At 41.8% G+C, this 23382-nt stretch overlaps 1 protein-coding gene across 1 annotated transcript; it reads left to right on the top strand.

The window, feature by feature from the left end:
• The first annotated feature begins 1288 nt into the window (after positions 1 to 1288).
• On the top strand, positions 1289 to 21423 carry zc3h12b (zinc finger CCCH-type containing 12B). The gene is made up of 6 exons (XM_057820788.1): positions 1289 to 1564; positions 8458 to 9211; positions 10633 to 10772; positions 10864 to 11098; positions 11215 to 11321; positions 13963 to 21423. Exons 2-6 carry the CDS (start codon positions 8634 to 8636, stop codon positions 15414 to 15416), a joined length of 2514 nt encoding a protein of 837 aa, XP_057676771.1. The 5' UTR covers positions 1289 to 1564; positions 8458 to 8633; the 3' UTR covers positions 15417 to 21423.
• The last annotated feature ends 1959 nt before the right edge of the window (positions 21424 to 23382 follow it).

Here is a 23382-nt window from a genome sequence, read left to right on the forward strand (position 1 = left end):
ACAGAAGGGCACTAACCTGTAATTAATGATGTACTGTAATAGCCTATAGGTACCACAAGAGGGTGGAAAGAACACCTTTTGTGTAAAATTAAGCTCCTCAACTCACTTCAAGACCCCGATAACCAATATGGTACTCTTGTTGCTTTGACCTAATCACAATAACGGAGGATATTTATTATTTTTGAGCGAATAGCCAAACTGCAGTAAATTATAACACATAAAAGGCTTAAAAACTGTACCAAATGGACATTACAGTAAGCCCAATTTATTAGTAATGAGTAAGTGTGTAGGTTGGGTCTCAACATAACCTGCATGTACACTTTTTGCTCAGGATGGGACATTAATAAGACCAAACTGATCGGGTGAACGGTGGTCAGGGCTACATTTCTCACAAATATGAGTCTAATTAATTGATATGCAAAATCAGGGGTGCTCATTCAGCGATCACAACCCTAGTGTGGGTAGCTCGCGGCATCACCCCCCCAAAAAACCTTATTAATTTCTTTTTAAATGTACATAGTTAATTATGATTGTGTTGTGTGAGCAAGATATGAGGTTATGCAGCACCCGTCTCGCTAAGAAGCTTCTTTCTCACGGTTTTCTCGTTCTATTGTTTCCAGCAGAGAACTACATTTGTCACCGTTTAATGTTAACAGTAGAAAACACAAAAAAGACACTTTTAGGCAGCTTCCTACTTGAATTTTGCAGGTTAGCAAGTTCACACAGTTTAATGTTATGCTAACTCTGATGCAGGTCGGACTTTCAGTAGCAAAATTAGTGGTGTGTTTCCCACCTCCAAAACATTGGTGTCTTTTTAAAATACTCACAGTGGCTGCTGCTGCTGCTGCAGGTGGAAAAAAACTTCAAATATCCCTTGTCTTCGATGGCGGCCAGAGGAGGCGGCATGTTGTCGACATGTATTTCTGTCGGGGCTGTGTGAGTGCGTGTCTGGGGTGGGTCAAGTCATCGGCCAATCAAACGTGCAATTGAGGGGGGGATGGACCGGCGCCTTCAGCAAGTGAAAAGGGGTAAATACAAGTTTGAACATAATGAAAATAATTCACTGAATAATGATAGGGTCAATTCTATCCTTACAACATATGGGAAGACAACCTAAAATTTATAGAATGCATTTAAGGTTGCTTAAAGGTCGGTGGGGACAATTTGAGCCTCCTGAAAAGTTGGTAGTATGTCCCTAACGTCCCTATGCAAGCCTAAGCCCTTGGATGAGTGTGTATTTCATGTTTAACTCATTGGCTGCCATTGACGGCTACATACGTCCTACCATTCTTTCCCAATCAAAATGTATTGCCGCCGTCAGTGGCAGCGATTGACAACGCTACTGTCAAATTAATGACTGTGTTCATCACAGGAGTTGCAAAAGTTCTATTTGCTGCCTTTAAAAGGTTGACTGTGCATGTTGGCGACGTTTCACGTGGAAGGAATGCGCTGCGGTGTCATCGGTGAGCATCCTCTCGTGATCTGGCAACCTTGAACAAACTGCGACAGCACAGACAGCAGCGCCAATGGCAGCCAAACATCCGAAGAGAATGACAGCAACATGGTGAGCCCGACGCTATCTCTGCACGGTGACACTCGCTCCGATTGCATTGCGCCTTTTCGCACACACGAGCCCCGCTCCGTCACCGCAACTCGGCCGCGTTATAGGATTGGATTTGGACTTTACCTCAAGTTAAATGTTAGCGCGAGCGTGTCAGCTAAACGCTAACGCACGTTCGTAAGCGTGTGTCAAAGTTAGCATCGGGAGCTATCGGCTGGGTTATATGTTAGTAACTACCGAGTGCACTGACTACTTGGCGTGGTTGACAGCATAACGAGAAAGTCTACCTACTAGCCGCTAACCGCGTTACTTATGAGCTATTACTCGAAAAAGAGCTAACCTGCTTAGTGGATGCGGCTAGCATGTTGACACCAGAGAGCTGCTTCGCTAGCCGTGGCTAATCAGGCCACGAAGGAGGTTAAAACCACCACTTTTATCAACTTGACATCGCATTAATAGCCTCTGTTTAGTTGAACTGTGTTGGTCTAGCACTTATCTAATGGTCTTGTTTCGAATGACATAATACGACGTTGATGTTGACGTATATTTAGGCGTAACACGTTTGTAAATGAGTGCTATCAAAGTCCCTGAAGTTTTTTCTATTAAAAGTACAAACCGGGATTCATTGAAATTCTGTAAATTAGTACTTAGTAATTTAAGGTAGGATTTCAATTTTTTAGGAGTGTTGGCTTGAAATGTGAGGCGAATCTACTTATATTTCTTTCTTTCTTTTTTTTTTGTTGTTGTTGGTATTTTTCTTTTTTTTTGCACCAATTAAGAGCAATTATTCAGCGTTCGTGTCATGTTGTTGGAAGATGACTTAAGGTAAGTTTTGATTGACACTGGCAGAGGTTTTCATTCAAGAACATGCTCATATATGTTACAGTTTCAAACAGTGCTGTATGCACCAAAAATATTAGAAGCACATAATTGTTAACAATATTTACATATTTTCAAGCTGCATTGTGGGATAAGCTGAGGGCACTAAACGATATGGGATAGCATGTACTCACTACTTGTTCAAACAGCACTACAAAGTAGAAACTCACTTTATAGGACACTTAATAGTGAAGAGAGGTATTCTAAACACATTCGGGGTCACAGGATGGCTTCGAGGACCTCTTCACTTGTTGCCATGAAACAGAACATATGCGTATGGTCTACCGTCTTTTCCAATCTAAACTTATTCTGAGTATCTATTGTAAATTATTGGATGGTTTGCTCCATTTTAATCGCCTTAAAAGACTGATGCAGCATTTTACACCAAAACTACACATGAATATTGTTTAACTCATTAAACAGTAGTGCTTCCATAAACATTCATTTTGAATCAATAATCACAGATGGGAACTCTGGGATCCAGCTCATATATAAATAACATGTTAATTAACGTTATATTACGCTGGACTTCATAAACTTTTGTGCATTGGAACAAAAAACAGCTAAGTTGCAGTATGAATATTGTGTCACTGTGAAACTACTGTATCGTTTTTTTTCACAGAGTAAAAGCAGTTATTAAATATCCAATTTTATTGAATCTTATATTTTTGCTTTAGTAGAAAAGATGTACTTAAAAATTGAATAGAATATGGACTTTTTTCCCCTCGTTTAAAAAAAATTACATTTTCCTAAATGAATTAAAATTGAAAATATTTTCAGTTTTTGAGTGTATATTTTCCTATTATGTATTCTATTTTTTTTTATATTTAATACATATTTTTAAACTGGAATGCCACATCAAATTTCATTGTTGACAATATTCTTGCTGACAATGACAACAAAGTTCTGTTAATTAAAAAAAAAGTTAAAACATTCAAATGGAAAAATCAATAAGGATATTTTTTAGGCTAAAAAAAAAGCTTAACGATGCCTCTAAACAATTAAAGAGTTGGAATAGTCAGCAATTAGCCTCTGCTAGTTCAAATGAAGTGGACATCTATTGCTGTTAATGGCAGTAATTGTTTTTTTGTTTTTTTTTAAGGACTAGATTTATGATCATTTTAATTATTTGTCTACGGAGTATCTCCCATTTTTATGAAGGAATCTGCTTCCCCAAGAGTTTAAGTGCAAAGAGTAGGTTAGCTGTAAGTGTTGTGCATTTACTGCTCGCCCGAAGAGAGATGATGAGCCGTGTTTGCTTTAGTCGTGACTTGTACAAAGGAGTTAGCTGATGACACGGCTGTGTTGCTAGGCAACACACATCATGGGCTGCGCCTCTCGAATTCGGCAGTGTCGTATCTGCGCTCTCCCTAGACCGGCTCGCCTCGTTACTACCGCCATGAAGATTTTGCCGTTTAAAGAAACGTGTTCTACTGCGAGAAGTACATTTAGTGTCCACAACAGATTAGTTGCCAAGCAATGTTCACTCTTTGAGAGAGCTCGCAGCACACTGATCAGCCCACACTGTCTCAGGTTCTATGCACTCATGCGTGTCTGCCTTCAATGTTGCTTTTGTGCGTCAAGGCGAGGGCTTTTCTGCAGTACATTAACAAACCGTGCCTGCTTTTTTCCCCCTTTTATTTGCGTTTTTTCAAAACCAGTGCAGAGCAAAGTCACATGGATATTTTTTGGTGTTTTATTCTTTACAGTATTGAGAATAGTGAGACTGAATTTTGTTGTTCTACTGCGTAAATACAAGCTATTATGAAACACTACTTTGATTGAAAAGTGAAATTGAGTGAAACTGCGCGGCTTTCAGGCAAATTTTATGCAGAACGGTGTTGTCGTGGCTGTCTGAATATTCATATTTTTTGTCATTTGGTCCTTGGGTAATATTCTCACTGCATACCAACGACACGAACGTGTTCATTAATGCAACACTATTGTGAATGCATATTAGCCCCACACTGCAAAATGACATTAGCTACGTTGTAGTATTGGATTCGGATTGGGGGGGGCGACAAAATATCGAAATTGTTATATATCGTGATACTGTGCATCCCAAAAGATATACAGTGCTGGCCGAAAGTATTGGCAAACCTGCAATTCTCCCAGAAAAGGATTACAAATGCTTTGGTAGTAATATCTTCATTTATTTTGCTTGCAATGAAAAAACACAAAAGGAGACTGGGGAAAAATGAAATCATTATCATTTTACACAAAACTCCAAAAATGGGCCGGACAAAAGTATTGAAAAATCATGTGATGCTTCTCTAATTTGTGTAATTAACAGTACCTGTTACTTATCTGCGGCACATAACCCTCCAATAATAACCCTCTCAACTTCCCCGATTCCATTGACACTTATAATGGACGTCCAAATTTCCTATTCATTTTCAATGGCATTTACTTTGGTTAATGCCATAGACGGCCATGTATGTCGATTCTATAGATGCCAATGTACTTGGATTCCATTGATGCATATGTAAGTCGATGCCATTGACGGCCATGGACATCCAAATTTCCCATTCATTTTCAATGGCAAAAAAACAAAAGTCCCCAAATGACCTGTTATGATGGGGACACGCCCCCCAAATGTCACCAAATGACCTGATATGCCATTGACGGCTATGGACGTCCAAATTTCCCAATCATTTTCAATGGCAAAAAAAAAAGTCCCTAATCAACAGGAAATGACCAGATATCAATAGGACATGTCCCCCAAATGTCCCCAAATGACCTGTTATGACCAGGACATGCCCCCCAAATGTCACCAAATGACCTGATATGACCAGGGCACACCCCTCAAATGTCCCCAAATCAACAGGAAATGACCCGATATCAATAGGACGTGCCCCCCAAATGTCCCCGATTCCATTGACGCATATGGAAGTTGATGCCATTGACGGCCATGAACGTCCAAATTTCCCATTCATTTCTAATGGCATTTACTTTGGTTCAAGGCATTGACGGCCATGAATGTCGATTCTATCGATGCCAATGTACTTGGATTCCATTGATACATTTGTAAGTCGATGCCATTGACGGCTATGGACGTCCAAATTCCCCATTCATTTTCTATGGCAAAAAAAATGTCCCCAATCAACAGGAAATGACCAGATATCAATAGGACATGTCCCCCAAATGACCTGTTATGATGAGGACAAGCCCCCCAAATGTCACCAAATGACCTGATATGACCAGGGCACACCCCTCAAATGTCCCCAAATCAACAGGAAATGACCTGAAATCGATAGGACGTGCCCCTCAAATGTCCTCGATTCCATTGACGCATATGGAAGTTGATGCCATCGACGGCCATGGACGTCCAAATTTCCCATTCATTTCTAATGGCATCTACTTTGGTTAAAGCCATTGACGGCCATGAATGTCGATTCTATTAATGCCAATATACTTGGATTCCATTGATGCATATGTAAGTCGATGCCATTGACGGCTATGGACGTCCAAATTCCCCATTCATTTTCTATGGCAAAAAAAATGTCCCCAATCAACAGGAAATGACCAGATATCAATAGGACATGGCCCCCAAATGACCTGTTATGACGAGGACAAGCCCCCAAAATGTCACCAAATGACCTGATATGACCAGGGCACACCCCTCAAATGTCCCCAAATCAATACGAAATGACCTGATATCAATAGGGCGTGACCCTCATATGTCCCCAATTCCATTGACGCATATGGAAGTTGATGCCATTGACAGCCATGGACGTCCAAATTTCCCATTCATTTCTAATGGCATTTACTTTGGTTAAAGCCATTGACGGCCATGAATGTCGATTCTATTGATGCCGATGTACTTGGATTCCATTGATGCATATGTAAGTCGATGCCATTGACGGTTATGTATGTCCAAATTTCCCTTTCATTTTCAATGACAAAAAAAAAAAGTCCCCAATCAACAGGAAATGACCAGATATCAATAGGACATGTCCTCCAAATGTTTCCAAATGACCTGTAATGGCCAGGACACGCCCCCCAAATGTCACCAAATGACCTGATATGACCAGGGAACACCCCTCAAATGTCCCCAAATCAACAGGAAATGACCCAGTATCAATAGGACGTGCCCCCAAATGTCCCCGATTCCATTGACGCATATGGAAGTTGATGCCATTGACGGCCATGGACGTCCAAATTTCCCATTCATTTTCAATGGCAAAAAAAAAAAAATGTCCCCAATCAACAGGAAATGACCAGATATCAATAGGACATGTCCCCCAAATGTTCCCAAATGATCTGTTATGATGAGGACACGCCCCCCAAATGTCACCAAATGACCTGATATGAACGGGACACGTCCCCGAAATGTCCCCAAAGGACCTGATATGATTAGGACATGTCCCCCAAATGTCCCCAAATAACCTGCTATGACCAGGACGTGTCCCCCAAATGTCCCCAAATCACCAGGACGTGACCTGATATTGTCCACGAAATGTCCCCAAACCAACCTAGGCGGGGCCAAGATCTGTATCTCCACACGGCAAAGCCCCAGATTAATTTTTGAATGAGCAGTTTTTAATTGGGGAAACTGGAGATGATTCGTTTCTCATTTTTTTTGGTCATAAAAACAAAAAATGGAATTGGGCTTGTTTTATGTTTTCCAAAATTAGAAGGAAAAACCAATTGCCAAAAGGTACACGGACCCAAGACACCTGTTTATCCGTTGCCCGATGTAATGTCACCCACTAGGTGTCAGTATGTGATCTCTCTGATGGGCACTTTTGACTTTGCACCTGGGAATTTGGGAATACAGTGGTACCTCAACATACGATCGCTTCGACACACGATCCTTTCGACATTCGATGTAAAATTTAAGCGTCCTCCCTCCCTCTGTCAAGTCAGCCACGCAGTTTGTTCAGGTACACCACGCAAAACACATCCGCCACATTAGAACACCATTCGTTACATTATTTCAGGTATTATTACTTTTATTATACTATCATTCTGATTTGTATTCACAATTTATTTGTTTTGCTCTGTGTAATTGCTATTTGCCAGCAGCATTTTTTACGGATTTAGTGTAGATTTTCAGGCTGTGGAACGAATCCATGGCATCATAATGGATTCTTTGGTTTCTTCTATTGGAGAAATCCTGCTTATCTTATACTATTATTATAATATAATATATAATTATCATAATATATATTGTTATTATATCATCTTATATCTATGCGTTCATTACTGCCACCTATTGGGTGTGTGTGGAGGTTTTTTGAGACGTGTGAAAATTCTCGGCTTGTGTGTGAGAAAATCTTGGTCAAACATCGAGTGACGTTTGTCTCAAAAATAAATGTGCGTGTTTGCTGTTGAAAAAAACAGCTCCAAAAATTCACACGCAAAATTGAATACTTAAAAATGTCAAGTCATTGCATTGTAGTTGCACGCACATCATTAAAAAAAAAACATGTGATATGTGGATTTGAGAAACACGTGAAAAACGCGGACGTATTTGTGGATCTCAAAAACGTGAAAATCAGTAATGTATTTGTGAAAATCGCAGATATATTTGTGGATTCGAAAAACACGTGTGACTCGCGAATGCGCTTGTGTGTGAAAATTTGACCATTTCTTGTTATGTTTGTCTCAAAAATAAATGCACGCGGCCGCTGATTCACAAATGCAATTCTAATTTTTGCAAACGATAATTCATGATGAGTGCACACACAACATAGAAAAAACACATGAATTTCCTGGATATATTTGTGGAGAAAAAAACATGTGAAAATCACAGATATATTTGTGGATCTTGAAGACACATGTAAAAATCTTGGACATATTTGTGGCTCGACAAAACGTGTGAATCGCGGATGTATTTGTAGCAATATTTTTGAACAAATCTCTTCCCATAGATATTACTGTTTTTCTGTCAACTTTTGAGGCCTCTTTTTTTGGATCAAAGTATTTTTAATGTAGCGGTTTTGTGAGTTCATATGTTGAAGTTCCGCTCTATGACAAATATTCCTTATTTTTTGTTGTCTAAACTCTTTCAGGTTTGAGTAGTTGACACAGCAAAGAGCGCAATCCCTCAGTCCGACTTAAGGCGCCTTAAAAGTCGTGCGATGAATGAGAGTCCCTGGCGGCGGATGAGGTGAGGAAGAAGCATGGGGTGTGAATCCAAAGTGTCGAGGAGAACGTGACAGTATGTTCTGCGTCGGAGAGACTCAAAATGGAAAAGCACCCATGCAGGGAGAAAATTGACTCGAGCGGGGATCGAAATGCCGCCGACGAGCCCGAGGACGGCAGCGGCTCGGAAAGCGACGGCGAAGAGCGGCGGCGGAATGTCGACCGTAAGAAGTGGGAGCCCCTGGTGGTGACCAAGCCCCATCGCCAACTGTGTCGTTCTCCGTGCCTGGATCAGCCCAGTTTTTCTCAGAGTAGCACGGTGCGCGATTCCCGCGACGATGACGCCGGTCCCGGGTCGGCCCTCAAAGCGGCCGGCGAGAGGGAGTACCAGACAAAAATGGACTTTGCCTTGAAGCTAGGCTACTCGGGAGAGCAGGTGGAGATGGTGCTCAACAAACTGGGGGCCGCCGCGCTCATTAATGACATTCTCGCCGAGCTGGTAAGGCTGGGAAGCAAAGTGGAGCCTGAAAGTCAACCTTCCGGCGCAGCCGCCACGCTGCTGTCGCTCACCCCCTGTGTTAAAGAGACCGCGAGTCCCGAGGTGTCTGTGGAAGAGGAATTAGCCGACCCTTTTGATAACCTCAGGCCTGTTGTCATTGATGGATCGAATGTGGCAATGAGGTAAGACGCTCACGACAAAACCAATAGATCAGTACGCACTCGGGTATTGGGAAACATTGCAATCGAATGACTTTTCCTTAAACTAGTCATAGAATTCATAATGTATTGACGGGGCACGGGCCCGATTCATAGGGAAACAATCTCCGTCAAAGCTGAACGAGTGGAAACACAAAGAGCTTTTTCCTTTGAAAATTCTTGTGAATGAATGCTTAAATCCCTGACTTCTTTATAGATATGGATGTAAAACAGTCTCGATTCTTAGTTAAAAGCAACAAAACCGTGCAGGTGGCATTTATTTTCCGTGAATATTGCGAACTTTGAGGCTAGTCGGTAAGGAAATTAGTGGCCGCCAAATGTAAACAAAGAGCTTTTTCCCATTACAATTCTTGTGAATAAATGCTTAAATCCCTTCTTTATAGATATGGATGTAAAACAGTCTCGATTCTTGGTTAAAAACAAAAAAAAACGTGCAGGTAGCATTAATTTACATAAATAATGCAAACTATGAGGCTAGTTGGTAATTAGCGGCTGCCAAATGTAAACAAAGAGCTTTTTCCTTTGAAAATTCTTGTGAATAAATGCTGAAATCCCTGAATTCTTGATAGATATGGACTTAAAACAGTCTCGATTCTTGGTTAAAAGTAACAAAACCGTGCAGGTAGCATTTTTTTAACGTAAATATTGCAAACTATGAGGCTAGTCGGTAAGGAATTCATTGCCACGAAATGTAAACAAAGAGCTTTTTTCGTTTAAAATTCTTGTGAATAAATGCTTAAATCCCTGAATTCTTTATAGATATGGATGTAAAACAGTCTCGATTCTTGGTTAAAAACAAAAAACAAAACGTGCAGGTAGCGTTAATTTACGTGAATATTGCAAACTATGAGGCTAGTCGGTTAGGAAATTAGCGGCTGCCAAAAGTAAAACAGCTTTTTCTGTTGAAAGTTCTTGTGAATAAATGCTGAAATCCCTGAATTCTTAATAGATATGGATGTAAAACAGTCTCGATTCTTGGCTAAAAGCAAAAAAAAATGTGCAGCTAACATTTATTTTATATTGTAAATTTTGCAAAGTATAAAGCCAATGCTGTCTGCAACAACAAAGCCAAAGTTATTTGGTTTCAGCTGTAAACACAAATCTGCTTTTTGTTGTTTTCCCGCGACAGTTTAACTTTGCCCTGAACGCAGCATATCTTTACCGATGTTGGTCGGTCTTTCTCTCCTTTCTCCGATCGTGTCCGGCTTTGTTTTCACGGTAATTTCTTTTCGTTTGGCTGGACCGGTATAGCTAGAAGTGTTGGTCTTTGGGGCGTCGAAACGTCGTAGGTCAAGGACATCGTAACCTGAGGACTCCCTTCTATTTAAGGCCAAGCCTCTTCAGGACTGATCTAAGGTTGATTGTATCTTGTTTTTGGTTTTCAGCCATGGAAACAAAGAGGTTTTCTCCTGCCGTGGTATTCAACTCGCTGTAGAATGGTTCCTGGAAAAGGGGCACAAAGACATCACTGTCTTTGTCCCAGCATGGAGAAAAGAGCAGTCGAGGCCTGATGCGCTCATTACAGGTAAGGTTGCTAATATCATTTTTGGTTATTGTTCTGTTAAGCGGCAATAAACATGTCTGAGCGAGTTTAACAATAGGCCATTCCCGGACAGATCAAGAAATATTACGCAAGTTAGAAAAAGAGAAGATCCTGGTTTTCACCCCGTCTCGGAGGGTCCAAGGCAGAAGGGTGGTGTGCTACGACGATCGCTTCATAGTGAAGCTGGCTTATGATTCTGATGGAATTATTGTGTCAAACGACAACTACAGAGACTTGCAAAATGAAAAACCAGAGTGGAAGAAGTTCATCGAGGAACGTCTCCTAATGTATTCATTCGTCAATGACAAGTAAGGAGCTATGTTCCCGTTTTTTGTTGTTGTTGTTATGCTAAATAGTTTACAGCTTTCGCTATTTTTGTCGCAATTGCCAAACGAGCTTTAAAGGAGCTTTTTCACGTTTTTAGATTTATGCCACCCGATGACCCGCTGGGAAGACACGGTCCGAGCTTGGAAAATTTTCTTCGTAGGCGTCCCGTTGTCCCGGAGCATAAAAAACAACCTTGCCCCTACGGTGAGTCAGTTCATCTTTGTAGGTCTTAAAGGGAACCACGGATAGAAAGACTTGTAGTTCTTAAAAGATAAACGTTATGTGTTAAAATAATTTGATGTTAAACCCCCTCTTGATGTTTTCGTTTTTGTACAATTAGTTTAACTAGTAGGTCGCCATTGTTGTTGACGTTGCAGGGCGGTGACGTCACTGGGGGACGCTGCTGAGCTTCCAGATTATGACACTAGCAACATTAACATCTGTTCAACCCTTTCAATTCGAACCGAACATTAATGAGCATGACCGCACTGTCGATATTTCGCAAAATGAGCAGCAAAAGCAAAATGAACAGGAAAGACGGGATGAGACGAGAGTATGACAAAACTGGCGTTGTGCTACACCGGCAAAATAGGCAAATTTGACACCCAAAGTCCTACTGTGCGCTTTGAGTTTGTTTTGTTTAGATGCATACAGACAGAACATATTTCATTGCCTGTGACAGCATAAAAAAAATCTTAAATACCATAATTATGTGAATTAGAATCATATTTTCAGACGATTCGACTATGTGCAACAATATGGCAAAGCGAAGGTGACAAGAAATGAAGTGTTTTAATCTGCCGTTTAGCCCTGCCTGTCATTACAGCGCTCTAGCGTCCCCAGCTGGAGGATGACGTCGGCAGGGTCACGATTTTATCTGATTTAGAATTCAGCATATTGAGGGGGAAGATTCAGAATGAGGAAAATGCGACGAAAAGAGCCACAAAATGTCATTGTTTAAATTTCTCTACTCCAATATTTTTACTGGATATTCTATTTATCGAAGTATTTTTTTCCCCAATTGCTAAATTAATGGTAAGGTCGTGACAAATAAGTCTTGTGCTAAATGGAATATAAAATATTAAAAATGCATTTGTTCAGTACGACATGGCAAAATTACTTCATAATGGTCAAAATTGCCGCCTTCTTCCTCTCCCGAACGGTATTTTATGCCACTGGAGTTAGTCCGGCTTTTGTCATTTCCCTGCCCCGGCTTCGGAGACGAAGGAAAGAGTGTAAACAAAACAGGTGGCGTGACAGCCGACTTACTAACACGAACCGAGTGGCGTTTCCAAGTCTTATTCTCGCCTTTTGAAAAAAATTACACAAAGCTACCCCGGAACATGTCACACGGCAGCGGGGTTGATTGTCTTCGCCGATCGGCCAACCCCACGACGGCGAGAAAATTACAGCACGTCGTACCCCTGGTGCGGGCAGAGATCGTTTGCTGGGGAAGCAGCTGGAGAATGACCGCCGAGTGGCTGTTCCAATCTTTTTCTCCTTTCGAAAACGAAAAATACCACAAAACTACCCCAACTCATGTCACACACCGTGGCGAGGGTGACAGCCTTCACCGATCGGCCAAAATCTGGCGGCGAGCAAGTTTCGGCTTGTGGTTCCCCTCCTGCTGGCAGGAGTGCTCGTTGCAAGGGAAGCAGCTGGAGAATGACCGCCAGACAAACCGGCTGATGTCGAAGGAACGCGTGGCTGCCCGAGCCCAACCCTAGGATAGTGGTCTATTGCCAGGCAAATGAAAAGGGCAGAGGGGGCTGGAAGTCTAGACGATATGAAGAACCGCAGACTAGAGCGGGGGGCTACACGAGCATAAGCCGAATAGGACCGATGGGGGTTAGCTGCCAGTCGTTGGCCGAGTGGCCTTCTTGGTGGACAAGGAGCATTGTGAGCCACAAAATGCGAGCCAACTCCTTGTTAAAACGTGTGCCATGATCCCAGTATTTGACATGATACAAAACACCATGTTTACTCACTTCCTTGTAAGTCCAATGGTACCACAGTTGCCGGACTTGTTTTGGCCAGTCTCCACTTTTCTAACCCAAAGAGGCTCACGCCTCTCCCTGGTGCAGCAACAAAATCCTGCAGCACATTTGGCTGGCGTCATACGAAAAAATAAACAAATTCATCCGCAAAATCAGCTGAATCCGCAGTCCATCTGCACTCTAAAAAGCAATGGTGTATTGTGTGATGCTGACCCGTGTGACGTCACATTCGCATTCCTCCTCAATCCAGTAAGTCACTCATTTTCAAAAAATTGAATATGTAAATCAATCACTTCCACACACATCCAAGCGGTCCATTTCATTCAGGAGCATAAAATACAATGTGAAATATGAAATAAACATGTGTTTTGCTGTCATAGGCACTTAAAGAAAATACTTAAATGTTGTAATATCAAATAAGGTTGGGTTTAAATACGCTACGTGACTAATGTAGTCTATAGATCAACAATTTGCTTTAAAGCTACCACAAGAAAACACATGCATAAAGTATTTTGAGGCAATTAAAAGTTAATAAAAGACTCAAAGAAGCACAAATAGGAAGTCCTCGCACGTGTTGGACGTCTCGCCGCGTAGAGGGAATTGCAGAACACCGGTAGTGTTCATCTAGTGACGGTGACAAACTATAAAACATGGCGCCCTCCGTAGGTCAAAACATGTACGAAGTATTCTAGCTTTTGAAATCAATGGCAAATTTTTAGGTGTTTCTAATAATCTTATTTTAGTAAAAGAGAACAATTGTGGCTAATTAAAGCCTACAAGTCTTTCAGTCCGAGGTTCCCTCGAACGCTTCCGCGGTTGTTGACCGGAGTTCTCGTTTCTCCGACAAGGCAAAAAATGCACGTACGGACACAAGTGCAAATACTATCATCCGGAGCGAGTTAACCAGCCGCTGCGCTCGGTAGCCGACGAACTGCGGGCCTTCGCCAAACTGTCCGCGGTGAAGACCATGAGCGAGGGGGCCTTGGCCAAATGCGGCGCCGGTCCGGCGGCGGCCAACAGGGACGGCAACTCCGAGGCCAAGCGCGTGGCGCCTAAACGACAGTCGGACCCGAGCATTCGCTCGGTGGCCTGCGAGTCTCCGGATAGCCTGTCGGCGGTGAGGAAGTCTGAGACAAATTCAGTGCCTTCCCTTGTGACCGCTCTCAGCGTGCCCACCATGCAGCCCGCCAAGAGCCACGCGGCCGGGGCCTTGAACACGCGATCGGCCAGTAGCCCCGTGCCGGGTTCTTTGCAGTTCTCCCACAGTTCGCTGGAGCACATGTCCAGCGTGCAGTACCCTCCCATTTTGGTCACCAACAGTCACGGTGCTTCGGTCACGTATGGCGAGCCGTACCCCAAGTACGACTCGGTCAGCGACCACGGCTATTATTCGCTGCACAGCGACTTTTCCAACATGAGCATGAGCAGTATGCACAACGTGGACAGTTTCTGTAGCGTGGAGCACGAGCACGTGGTGTGCCAGAGAAGTCGCAGCCACTGCCCGGAATCTTGCCTCAGCCACTCCAACAGCGACTCTTTCTCCTCCTACGGCGACGTGTACCCGAGCTCTCTGGAAGGCAGCCTGGAGGAAGGCGTGAAGTGCCAGCAGCAGCAGCAGCAGCAGCAGCAGCAGCAGTCGCCCGGCGCGGGGAGAATGCAAGCTTTCTCCCACGGCTTTCGACACGAAGCGCTCGGCAGGGTGCAGAGTTACGGGGCGGAGGAGAGCAAGCAGGGTCCGCGGAAGCAGCAGACCGCCCCTCACCTGGCCCCGCGCATCCAGCACGTGCCGGTGGGGGCCAGGTCCAGCTGCCCGGGGGACTACCCGGCCGTCCCCAACGTCCTACCGCCGCAGCCGGCGCGCTCGCTGGGCATGACCCGCATGGACAGCATCTCCGACTCCCGGCTGTACGACAGCAACCCGATGAGACAGAGGCGACCGCCGCTGTGCCGCGAACAGCACGCCAGCTGGGACCCTCTGCCCTGCGGGAACGAGTCCTACGGTTACCACTCGTACCCGCTGAGCAACAGCCTGATGCCGTGCTGCGAGCGGGTCATGGTCCGCAGCATGCCGGACAAAATGGAGCAGATTTGGAGCTCGCCGTGGGAGACCTCGGCGGCGGCGGCGGCGGCCGAACACCAAGAACGGTACGTCATCCCAGACCACCAATATCAAACGTATCGGAACCTTTGCAACATTTTTCCGGCCTACGTGGTCCATTCGGTGATGGAGAAGAACCCTCATTTGACAGACCCCCAACAACTGGCAGCTGTCATTGTTACAAATTTAAGGTCTTGTCACTGAGGCAGGGTAGAGGTATTTTGATTGTCAAGGCACTTGATAAATGTTGCCCAATGCGCAACGTTTGCCCTCAGGAGTTATTTTTATTTAATGTCTCTGGTGCAAAATCACCAGCAAGATGACATTAAGGTAACCGCATAGATAAAGTTTGTCTGACATTTTTTTTTTAAAAAGTACAATTGTAAAATGTTTCACGTAGACTGCTGCGCGTTCATATGACGTGTTGCACATTAGTAAAAGGGAACAACTTTACTGAATGTGTTTCACAATGCATCTTTCATATCTGACCAGGGACCCAGTTTCCATTTTAAATGGCGTACAAAATCAAATTATCTATAGGTTGTCAGACCACAGACTTCACTATCAGTTGACGGGAAACAAGGCGCGGGCCGCTCCGTCCGGGGCCTATTTTCAAAACCAAAGCTGTTAGCGACCTAAAACCCTTAAGCATATACAGTGTATCACGAAAATGAGTACACCCCTCGCATTTCTGCAGATATTTAAGTATATCTTTTCATGGGACAACACTGACAAAATGACACTTTGGCACAATGAAAAGTAGTCTGTGTGCAGCTTACCTGTATATAATAGAGTTCATTTATTTTCCTCTCGAAATATAGCCATTAATATCTAAACCCCTGGCAACAAAAGTGAGTACACACCTAAGTGAAAGTTGTCAATATTAACATAGAACATGTCAACTGTCAATAGTTTGTGTGGCCACCACTAGGGGTGTGACAAAATATCGAAATGGTGATATATCGTGATACTTTGTATGCCAAAAGGTTATCGATATGCTCCTGCCAAGAATCGAGATATTGTTCTAAGAAGGTGTCAATGTTTAAAAAAAAACAAAAAAAACATTTTTTTTTAAAGTATATATAAAATGAATTAAAAAAACATTGTGGTGGTCAGTAAATGTTAATTTCATTGAGCAAGTGCAGGGAAATATATATGAATCGTTCCATTCTGAGGAAAAAAATATGGAATCATGAGAAACAAACAAAGAAATATCTAAATCTCTAGTATTTAGTAGCACCACCTCTGGCTTTTATGACAGCTTGCAGTCTCTGAGGCATTGACTTGATGAGTATTCTTCATCATTTTTAAGATTTCAAGATTTTCAAGATTTAACCACAGCCATCTCCCCAGTGCCTTTGCCTGACATGCAGCCCCATATCATCAAGGACTGAGGGAATTTTGATGTCTTCTTCAGGCAATCATCTTTGTAAATCTCACTGGAACGGCACCAAACAAAAGTTCCAGCATCATCACCTTGGCAACAAGGACGTCCATCCAGCCAGTGGTCCGTAGTCAGGAAGGCTGCAGCTGAAAAAGAGCCCCTCCCCAGAGGGGAGGGCGGAAAGGGGACACCAGGTGACTAGTGATGAAGTGACTAGTCAACTAGATATTAAAATTAGAAAATAGAAATAAAGTAAGACAAGAGGTAGGTAGAGTAAGAAAAAAGAGATAGCACTCAGTGGCTGTACTTCCCCCAGCATTGTAGCTTCTAGTGCAGCTTAGACTGAACTGTGAGTCTAGTCCGATTTCAACTAGCCTGACCATAAGCTTTGTCGAATAGGAACCTTTTTAGTCTAATCTTAAATGTACAGACTGTCTCGGCTTCTTTAATACTAGCTGGAAGCTGATTCCATAAAACAGGAGCTTGGTGGCTAAAGGCTCTAGCTCCGACTGTACTTTTAGAAACCCTGCATTCTGAGAACAGTGTTCTGTTGGGGTGGTATGGAACCAGAACATCGGTGAGATAGATGGCCCCAAGCCGTTAATGGTCTTAAATGTAAGAAGGAGGATTTTAAATTAAAGTCCAAACAAAATGAACACTCTTAAATAAGCTGCATACAGACTACTTTTTATTGTGTCAACGTGTCATTTTGTCAGTGTTGTCCCATGAAAAGTAATACTTAAATGTCTGCAGAAATGCGAGGGGTGTACTCACTTGTGATAAACTAATTTTTATCTTAATTACTCCTAAATGGTCAAAAATCTTGACTTTTAAACAGTTTTAAACCTTTCACATGTCGACAGATAAAAGGGAAATCATTGAATCGGGAGCAATTTTAACAACTTTAACGGTTGATTCACAACATGAATTGAATGTAGTTTAAAGTTGCTGATATAGAATGGGGACTTGAGTATTTTATTTACTGTTTTGAGCTGTTAACTTGATACTGAAATAGTAGTTTGGTTTATCCTGAGAGGATTTTTAACAATTTTGGAACTAATGTACGAAACATTAAAAGCGGGGGGGGGGGGCATCAATAATCGATTTATAATCGAATTGTAGCCTCGGAATCATAATCAAATCGTTAGGTGCCCCAAGATTCCCACCTCTAATAATTACCTTGAATCTTTGTCCAAATCCCTCTCGAGACATTCTTGCCTGCTTGCCTGCTAAAACTTTAGTCCTGTTTCAACCTAAATCTGGAGTCAGGGTTTATTGCAGTGACAGCTGCCGTGACGCTTTGCCTGCCCCGGACCCCTACGGGAAGCCGTGGCGCAATGTCTGTCTCGTCAACTGATAGCGAAGTCTATGCATCGGTTAACCGGTACCAAACTAAAAACAAAGCAGCCGGCGAACACGGCTTGAACCGATTGGCTTTTACGACGTTCCTGTTCAGGTCATGTTAGACGCGCTGTGAAATGCATCACAAATGTTTTGTGGTGCAGTGCTGAAACCTCTGAATAACTACTTTCTTGAGCTTTGCCTCTGCTGTAAATACTTTCCTGTGCATTTGTTTCTAAGACGAGTAAAAGGGAGGGACACGCATACCTCCGAGCATGAACTATGATATTTAATGGCCTTATTATATCTGAATGACCTCACGCTTTAGTCGTCTTCGACGAACGTCTCTGTCGTCGAAGCCTCCTACTTTCCAACGTAAAGCACTATCTCTCAGTATCTACAGAGATCTATTTTCTCACTTTCACAAAGCCACTATTTTGGTAGAATTTGACAGTGCACAAAAGCGAGCCAAAAAGAGATTTGTCTCGCGTCCGGGTGCACATGTCGATATGTACATAACAATCACGCAAAAGCCATTATTTCAGTCATTTATAAGCTGCTAAATAATGCCAAAAAAAAAACAAAACGGTCATGATACATCACATTTCCCTTCACTTAATTGGAACAGTCATGTATATTTTTCTTGGATTTGTTGTAAAAATAGTATTATATATATATATATGTACAGTAGCACTTTGGATCTATCTTGTGCTTTTAGAGACGGCACTCGAGTGTTTTTAATGATTCGAAATTAGCTTGTCTTCATTTTTACTCGGAAAAAAAACACTAAAACTTGGGTGTTCAAATCTACCTGGCCCGATCTGAAATGCAACTTTATCAGTTGTTTGGTGCGTATTTTTGAAAAAATATATTTATTCCAGGGCTAGATAAAATATTAGCTTAAAAGAATAAGCTCTGAAGTCCTCAATATTGTCAGTGGAGCTGTTCATTGCTCATTTTGTATCGTAGAATACTTTTACATGCACTTAAATGGACTGAGTTCACACTAATGCACTCAAAGAAACTGGGACGGCAACTCTTAAGGTATTATATATTACAATTTACAGTTTTAAAGCAGTTTCCAATGCATGTACGGAAAATGTAATGCAGTTATGACACTGAGATAGCACTGAAACTGTATGAAACTGTGTATTGACCCTTAAAGCAACACTAGGTAACTTTTCAACCTTTATAAAATATTTCCAGAACAATTGTGATAATATGTGGAAAGATAACTAGTTGAATGACACCTCTTTTATATCTTGCGGGGGTCTATATCGCTTTCACCGGCACTCATTAACTTTGAGGAGGGTGGCAGGAACCCCGCGTACAAAAAAAAGAAAAACTACAAATGTGCTGACTTACGTTATACGTCAACTTCCCCCTTTCCCCATACGTTATGAAGACTGAAGTCGATGCGAACGCTTTCGAGCAAAATCTGCAAAGATGGCAGAGCAACAAAAGAGACAAAAAGTTTTGTCTGAGGAGGAAAAAAAGTGTAAAAGGACACTCAATAATAAGCAATGGCCCTGCTTTCACTCGCTGGCGTTACACTCCCCCAACTGAACTCGTCAATGCTAACGAGTTCAGGTAAGAAGGGTGTTAGCCACACGGTTGCAAACCGTCATATGTTATTATTCAGTCACAACTGGATTCATTACCTCATTCATCCTTCACACAGCCGCTGGAAAAAATGTCATTTAATCCATTTGCTGGCGAGCGGTAGATCTGAATTTTACGACACTATGCACTCATGCGCTGGTCCGCATGGGAAACACAATCTTGTTTACAACAGGGCCGAGAACCAAAAGTGGTATTTGCCATGTGGCAAAATTGATTTTGCCATATGGCATTTTTTTGCATGCTTGCATAGCCGTTAATGGCATAACCTGACATGGGTGTCAGTTGAATGTCAGTACACTTTAATTGTAAGTGGATGGCCAAAAATCAGAGCCACACGTTTTTCTGCCATTTAAAATCAATGGATTATTTGGACATGCATAGCCGTCAATTGCAAAGCCTGAGTTGGGTGCCATTTGAATGTCAATGTGCTGTAATGTATAGTGCATGGTCAAAAATCACAGCTACACACGTTTTTCTGCTATTTAAACTGAATGGAAAATTTGGACGTGCATAGCCGTCAATAGCATGGCCGTGCATGGCCTGCAAAACTGCCATATACCCCCATAAAATGCCACATACCCACCCCACCCCCAAAAAACACAAACCAGAATCCGTTTTGCCAAATGCGGAAAAAAGGGCCACATTTCAAAATCCATTTTGCCACATGGCAAGAAAATGCCACATGGTGAAGAAAAATGCCACATGGCAAAATCCATTTTGCCACATGTCAAAAAAATGCCACAAACCAGAATCCATTTTGCCAAATACGGAAAAAAATGCCACATTTCAAAATCCATTTTGCCACCTGGCAAAACAATGCCACATAGGATAGAAAAAATGCCACATGGCAAAATCCATTTTACCACATGGCAAAAAAATGCTACATGGCAATAAAATGCCACTTGTCAAAATCCATTTTGCCACATGGCAAAAAAAAAAATGCCACAAACCAGAATCCATTTTGTCAAATACGGAAAAAAATGCCACCTTTCAAAATCCATTTTGCCACCTGGCAAAAAATGCCACATGGCAAAGAAAAAATGCCACATGGCAAAATCCATTTTACCACATGGGAAAAAAATGCTACATGGCAAAAAAATGCCACTTGTCAAAATCCATTTTGCCACTTGGCAATAAAAATGCCACATGGCAAAGAAAAAACGCCACATTTCAAAATCCATTTTGCCACCTGGCAAAGAAAAAATGCCACATGTCAAAATCCACTTTACCACATGGCAAAAAAAATGCTACGTGGCAAAAAAATGCCACTTGTTAAAATCCATTTCGCCACATGGCAAAAAAAAAAAATTGCCACAAACCAGAATCCATTTTGCCAAATTCGGATAAAATTTGCCACATTTCAAAATCCATTTTGCCACCTGGCAAAAAAATGCCACATGGCAAAGATAAAATGCCATATGGCAAAATCCATTTTACCACATGGCAAAAAAAAATGCTACATGGCAAAAAAATGCCACTTGTCAAAATCCATTTTGCCACAAGGCAAAAATAATGCCACATGCCAAAATCCATTTTGCCAAATGGCAAAAAAAAAAAAAAAAAAAAATCCACATGGCAAAATCAATTTTGCCACATGGCAAAAAATTGCAACATGGTAAAATCCATTTAGCCAAATGGCAAATACCACTTTTGGTTCTCACTGCCTCTGCTTGTTTAAGGCAAAAAACTTGCGCTTTTGTCCTGCGGTGTCGCTAAAATGGCCCAAAACTGAAAAGTTACTAAGTGTTGCTTTAAATTGATGACTGGAAACGGAGAATTTTCCTTTTGTAAAAGTTTACTGTCAGTTTGCACAAAGCATTTCTTGTTATATTTCCATGGATTGTTGAAAAAAAAAAAAAACAACATCCATGTCAAATCGTTAAAATGGAGAGGTCGAATGCAAGAAAGCGTGTTTAGTACCGTGTTTGGCTTTTATTGTGAGAGTGTATGATTATCCAATGGAGTTTGGCTGTGCCTTGCAGCACACGTGCGCTCTCACTTTTACACTTGGATTGGCCAAAAACCAGTGGTTACTGCTGGCAATGTCTTTGAATAGCGAGCTTTTTGTGTGAAAACGTGTATATGTAAATACAGTGGAAGCTGCGTTTTTTAAAATGATGCACCTTGAGTTTGTTTAGGGTTGGGCCTTTTTGGGCGGCTTTACATGATGCTGCTGCTGATGTGTTAACTCACTAAAATGTCATCTTTCACAATATGCGGCTCGCTTTTCATGTAAATTCTAGTCAAACTAGGGTTAGCGTGCACACGAGCTAGTTTTCATCTAAAGCCGGCCAAACCGCACGGTGATGCTCTGAATGCATTTAAAGCGAAATTCCACTTGAGCCAATCGTGACAAACTGAAGATGCCAAAATTTCACCGATTTTCAAGTGGGATTACACTTTAATGAGGAATTTTCGCAGGCGAGATTATTTTTCTCAATGGTGATTTTTTTTTTTTTTTTTTATTATAATCAAATTAGTGTGCATAATCATCCAAAAAGGTTAAAAAAAAAAAAAATGAATGTGTGTAGCCCAAATGCTTTTTTGGGGGGTGGCTTTTGTTTTTTTTCCATGAAAAAAGACAAAGCCAATTTTTTGGGTCAGCTGTCTGTCTGTCTGTTTATGCGAAGGTGAAAACAAACTGCCTAAATGTTTCTTCATATGAAACAATCAGATTGCAAGGCTGCTGTCACGGTTGTTTCTGGCATTTGGCTCAACGTTTGCGTGCCATCCCTCCCCTTCCCTCCCTCCCGCTAGTTTTATAGCCACACATTCCAAGTAAATCTTGGCGTGAAGAAAAAAAGAACAGTGTTCCGTTAACAGTAAGAACACTGAATCAATTGCACTGATGACCTTAAGACAAGTGGATCAAGTCACAACACTGCTCAACTGGCATGAAAGCGGAATTATTGTGTTTTATTGGGCGAGCTCATATCTTGTTTCAACTAAATTGAGCAGCTCAGAACACCTTTTATAAATGCAAATGCAGAGTACCTTTTTGAGCCATTTTATTTGCCATTTTGAACTCATGAAGTCATAAATTGCAAGAGTGCCAATTGACTTTTCAGATTCCGTATTTTCCGCACCTTCATAAATGGCCTATTTTTAAACTGTTTTCATATGTCATAGAGTAGCGGTTGGGGTTGCGTTATGCATCCACTAGATGAAGCTGTGCTAAAGGGAAGGTCATGTCACAATGAACCAATACCGATCCATATGTAAGGCGCGTTGGAAATTGAAGGCTTTTAGGTACGTCTTACAGTGATCCCTTGATACTTTGCGCTTCAAACATTTAAAAAAAAAAATTTTTTTTTCAATTAAATACAATGAATAAAGACAGTATTTTGTTTAAAAAATGTTTAGATACAGTGCTGGCCAAAAGTATTGGCACCCTTGCAATTCTGTCAGATAATGCTCAATTTATCCCAGAAAATGATTGCAATTACAAATGCTTTGGTAGTAATATCTTCATTCATTTGGCTTGCAATGAAAAAAAAACAAAAACAAAGAGAATGGGGGAAAAAAATGAAATCCTTATATTTTTACACAAAACTCCAAAAATGGGCCGGACAAAAATATTAGCACTTTTTGAAAAACCATGTGATGCTTCACTAATTTGTATCATTAACAGCACCTGTGGCACCACATAACAGGTGGTGGCAATAACTAAATCACACGTGCAGCCAGTTAAAATGGATTAAAGTTGACTCAACCTCTATCCAATGTCCTTGGGTGTACCACACTGAGCATGGAGAAAGGAAAGAAGACCAAAGAAACTGTCTGAGGACTTGAGAAGCAAAATTGTGAGAAAGCATGGGCAAT

This window comes from Corythoichthys intestinalis, chromosome 18, assembly GCF_030265065.1.
Source record: "Corythoichthys intestinalis isolate RoL2023-P3 chromosome 18, ASM3026506v1, whole genome shotgun sequence".
NCBI classification, from domain to species: domain Eukaryota; kingdom Metazoa; phylum Chordata; class Actinopteri; order Syngnathiformes; family Syngnathidae; genus Corythoichthys; species Corythoichthys intestinalis.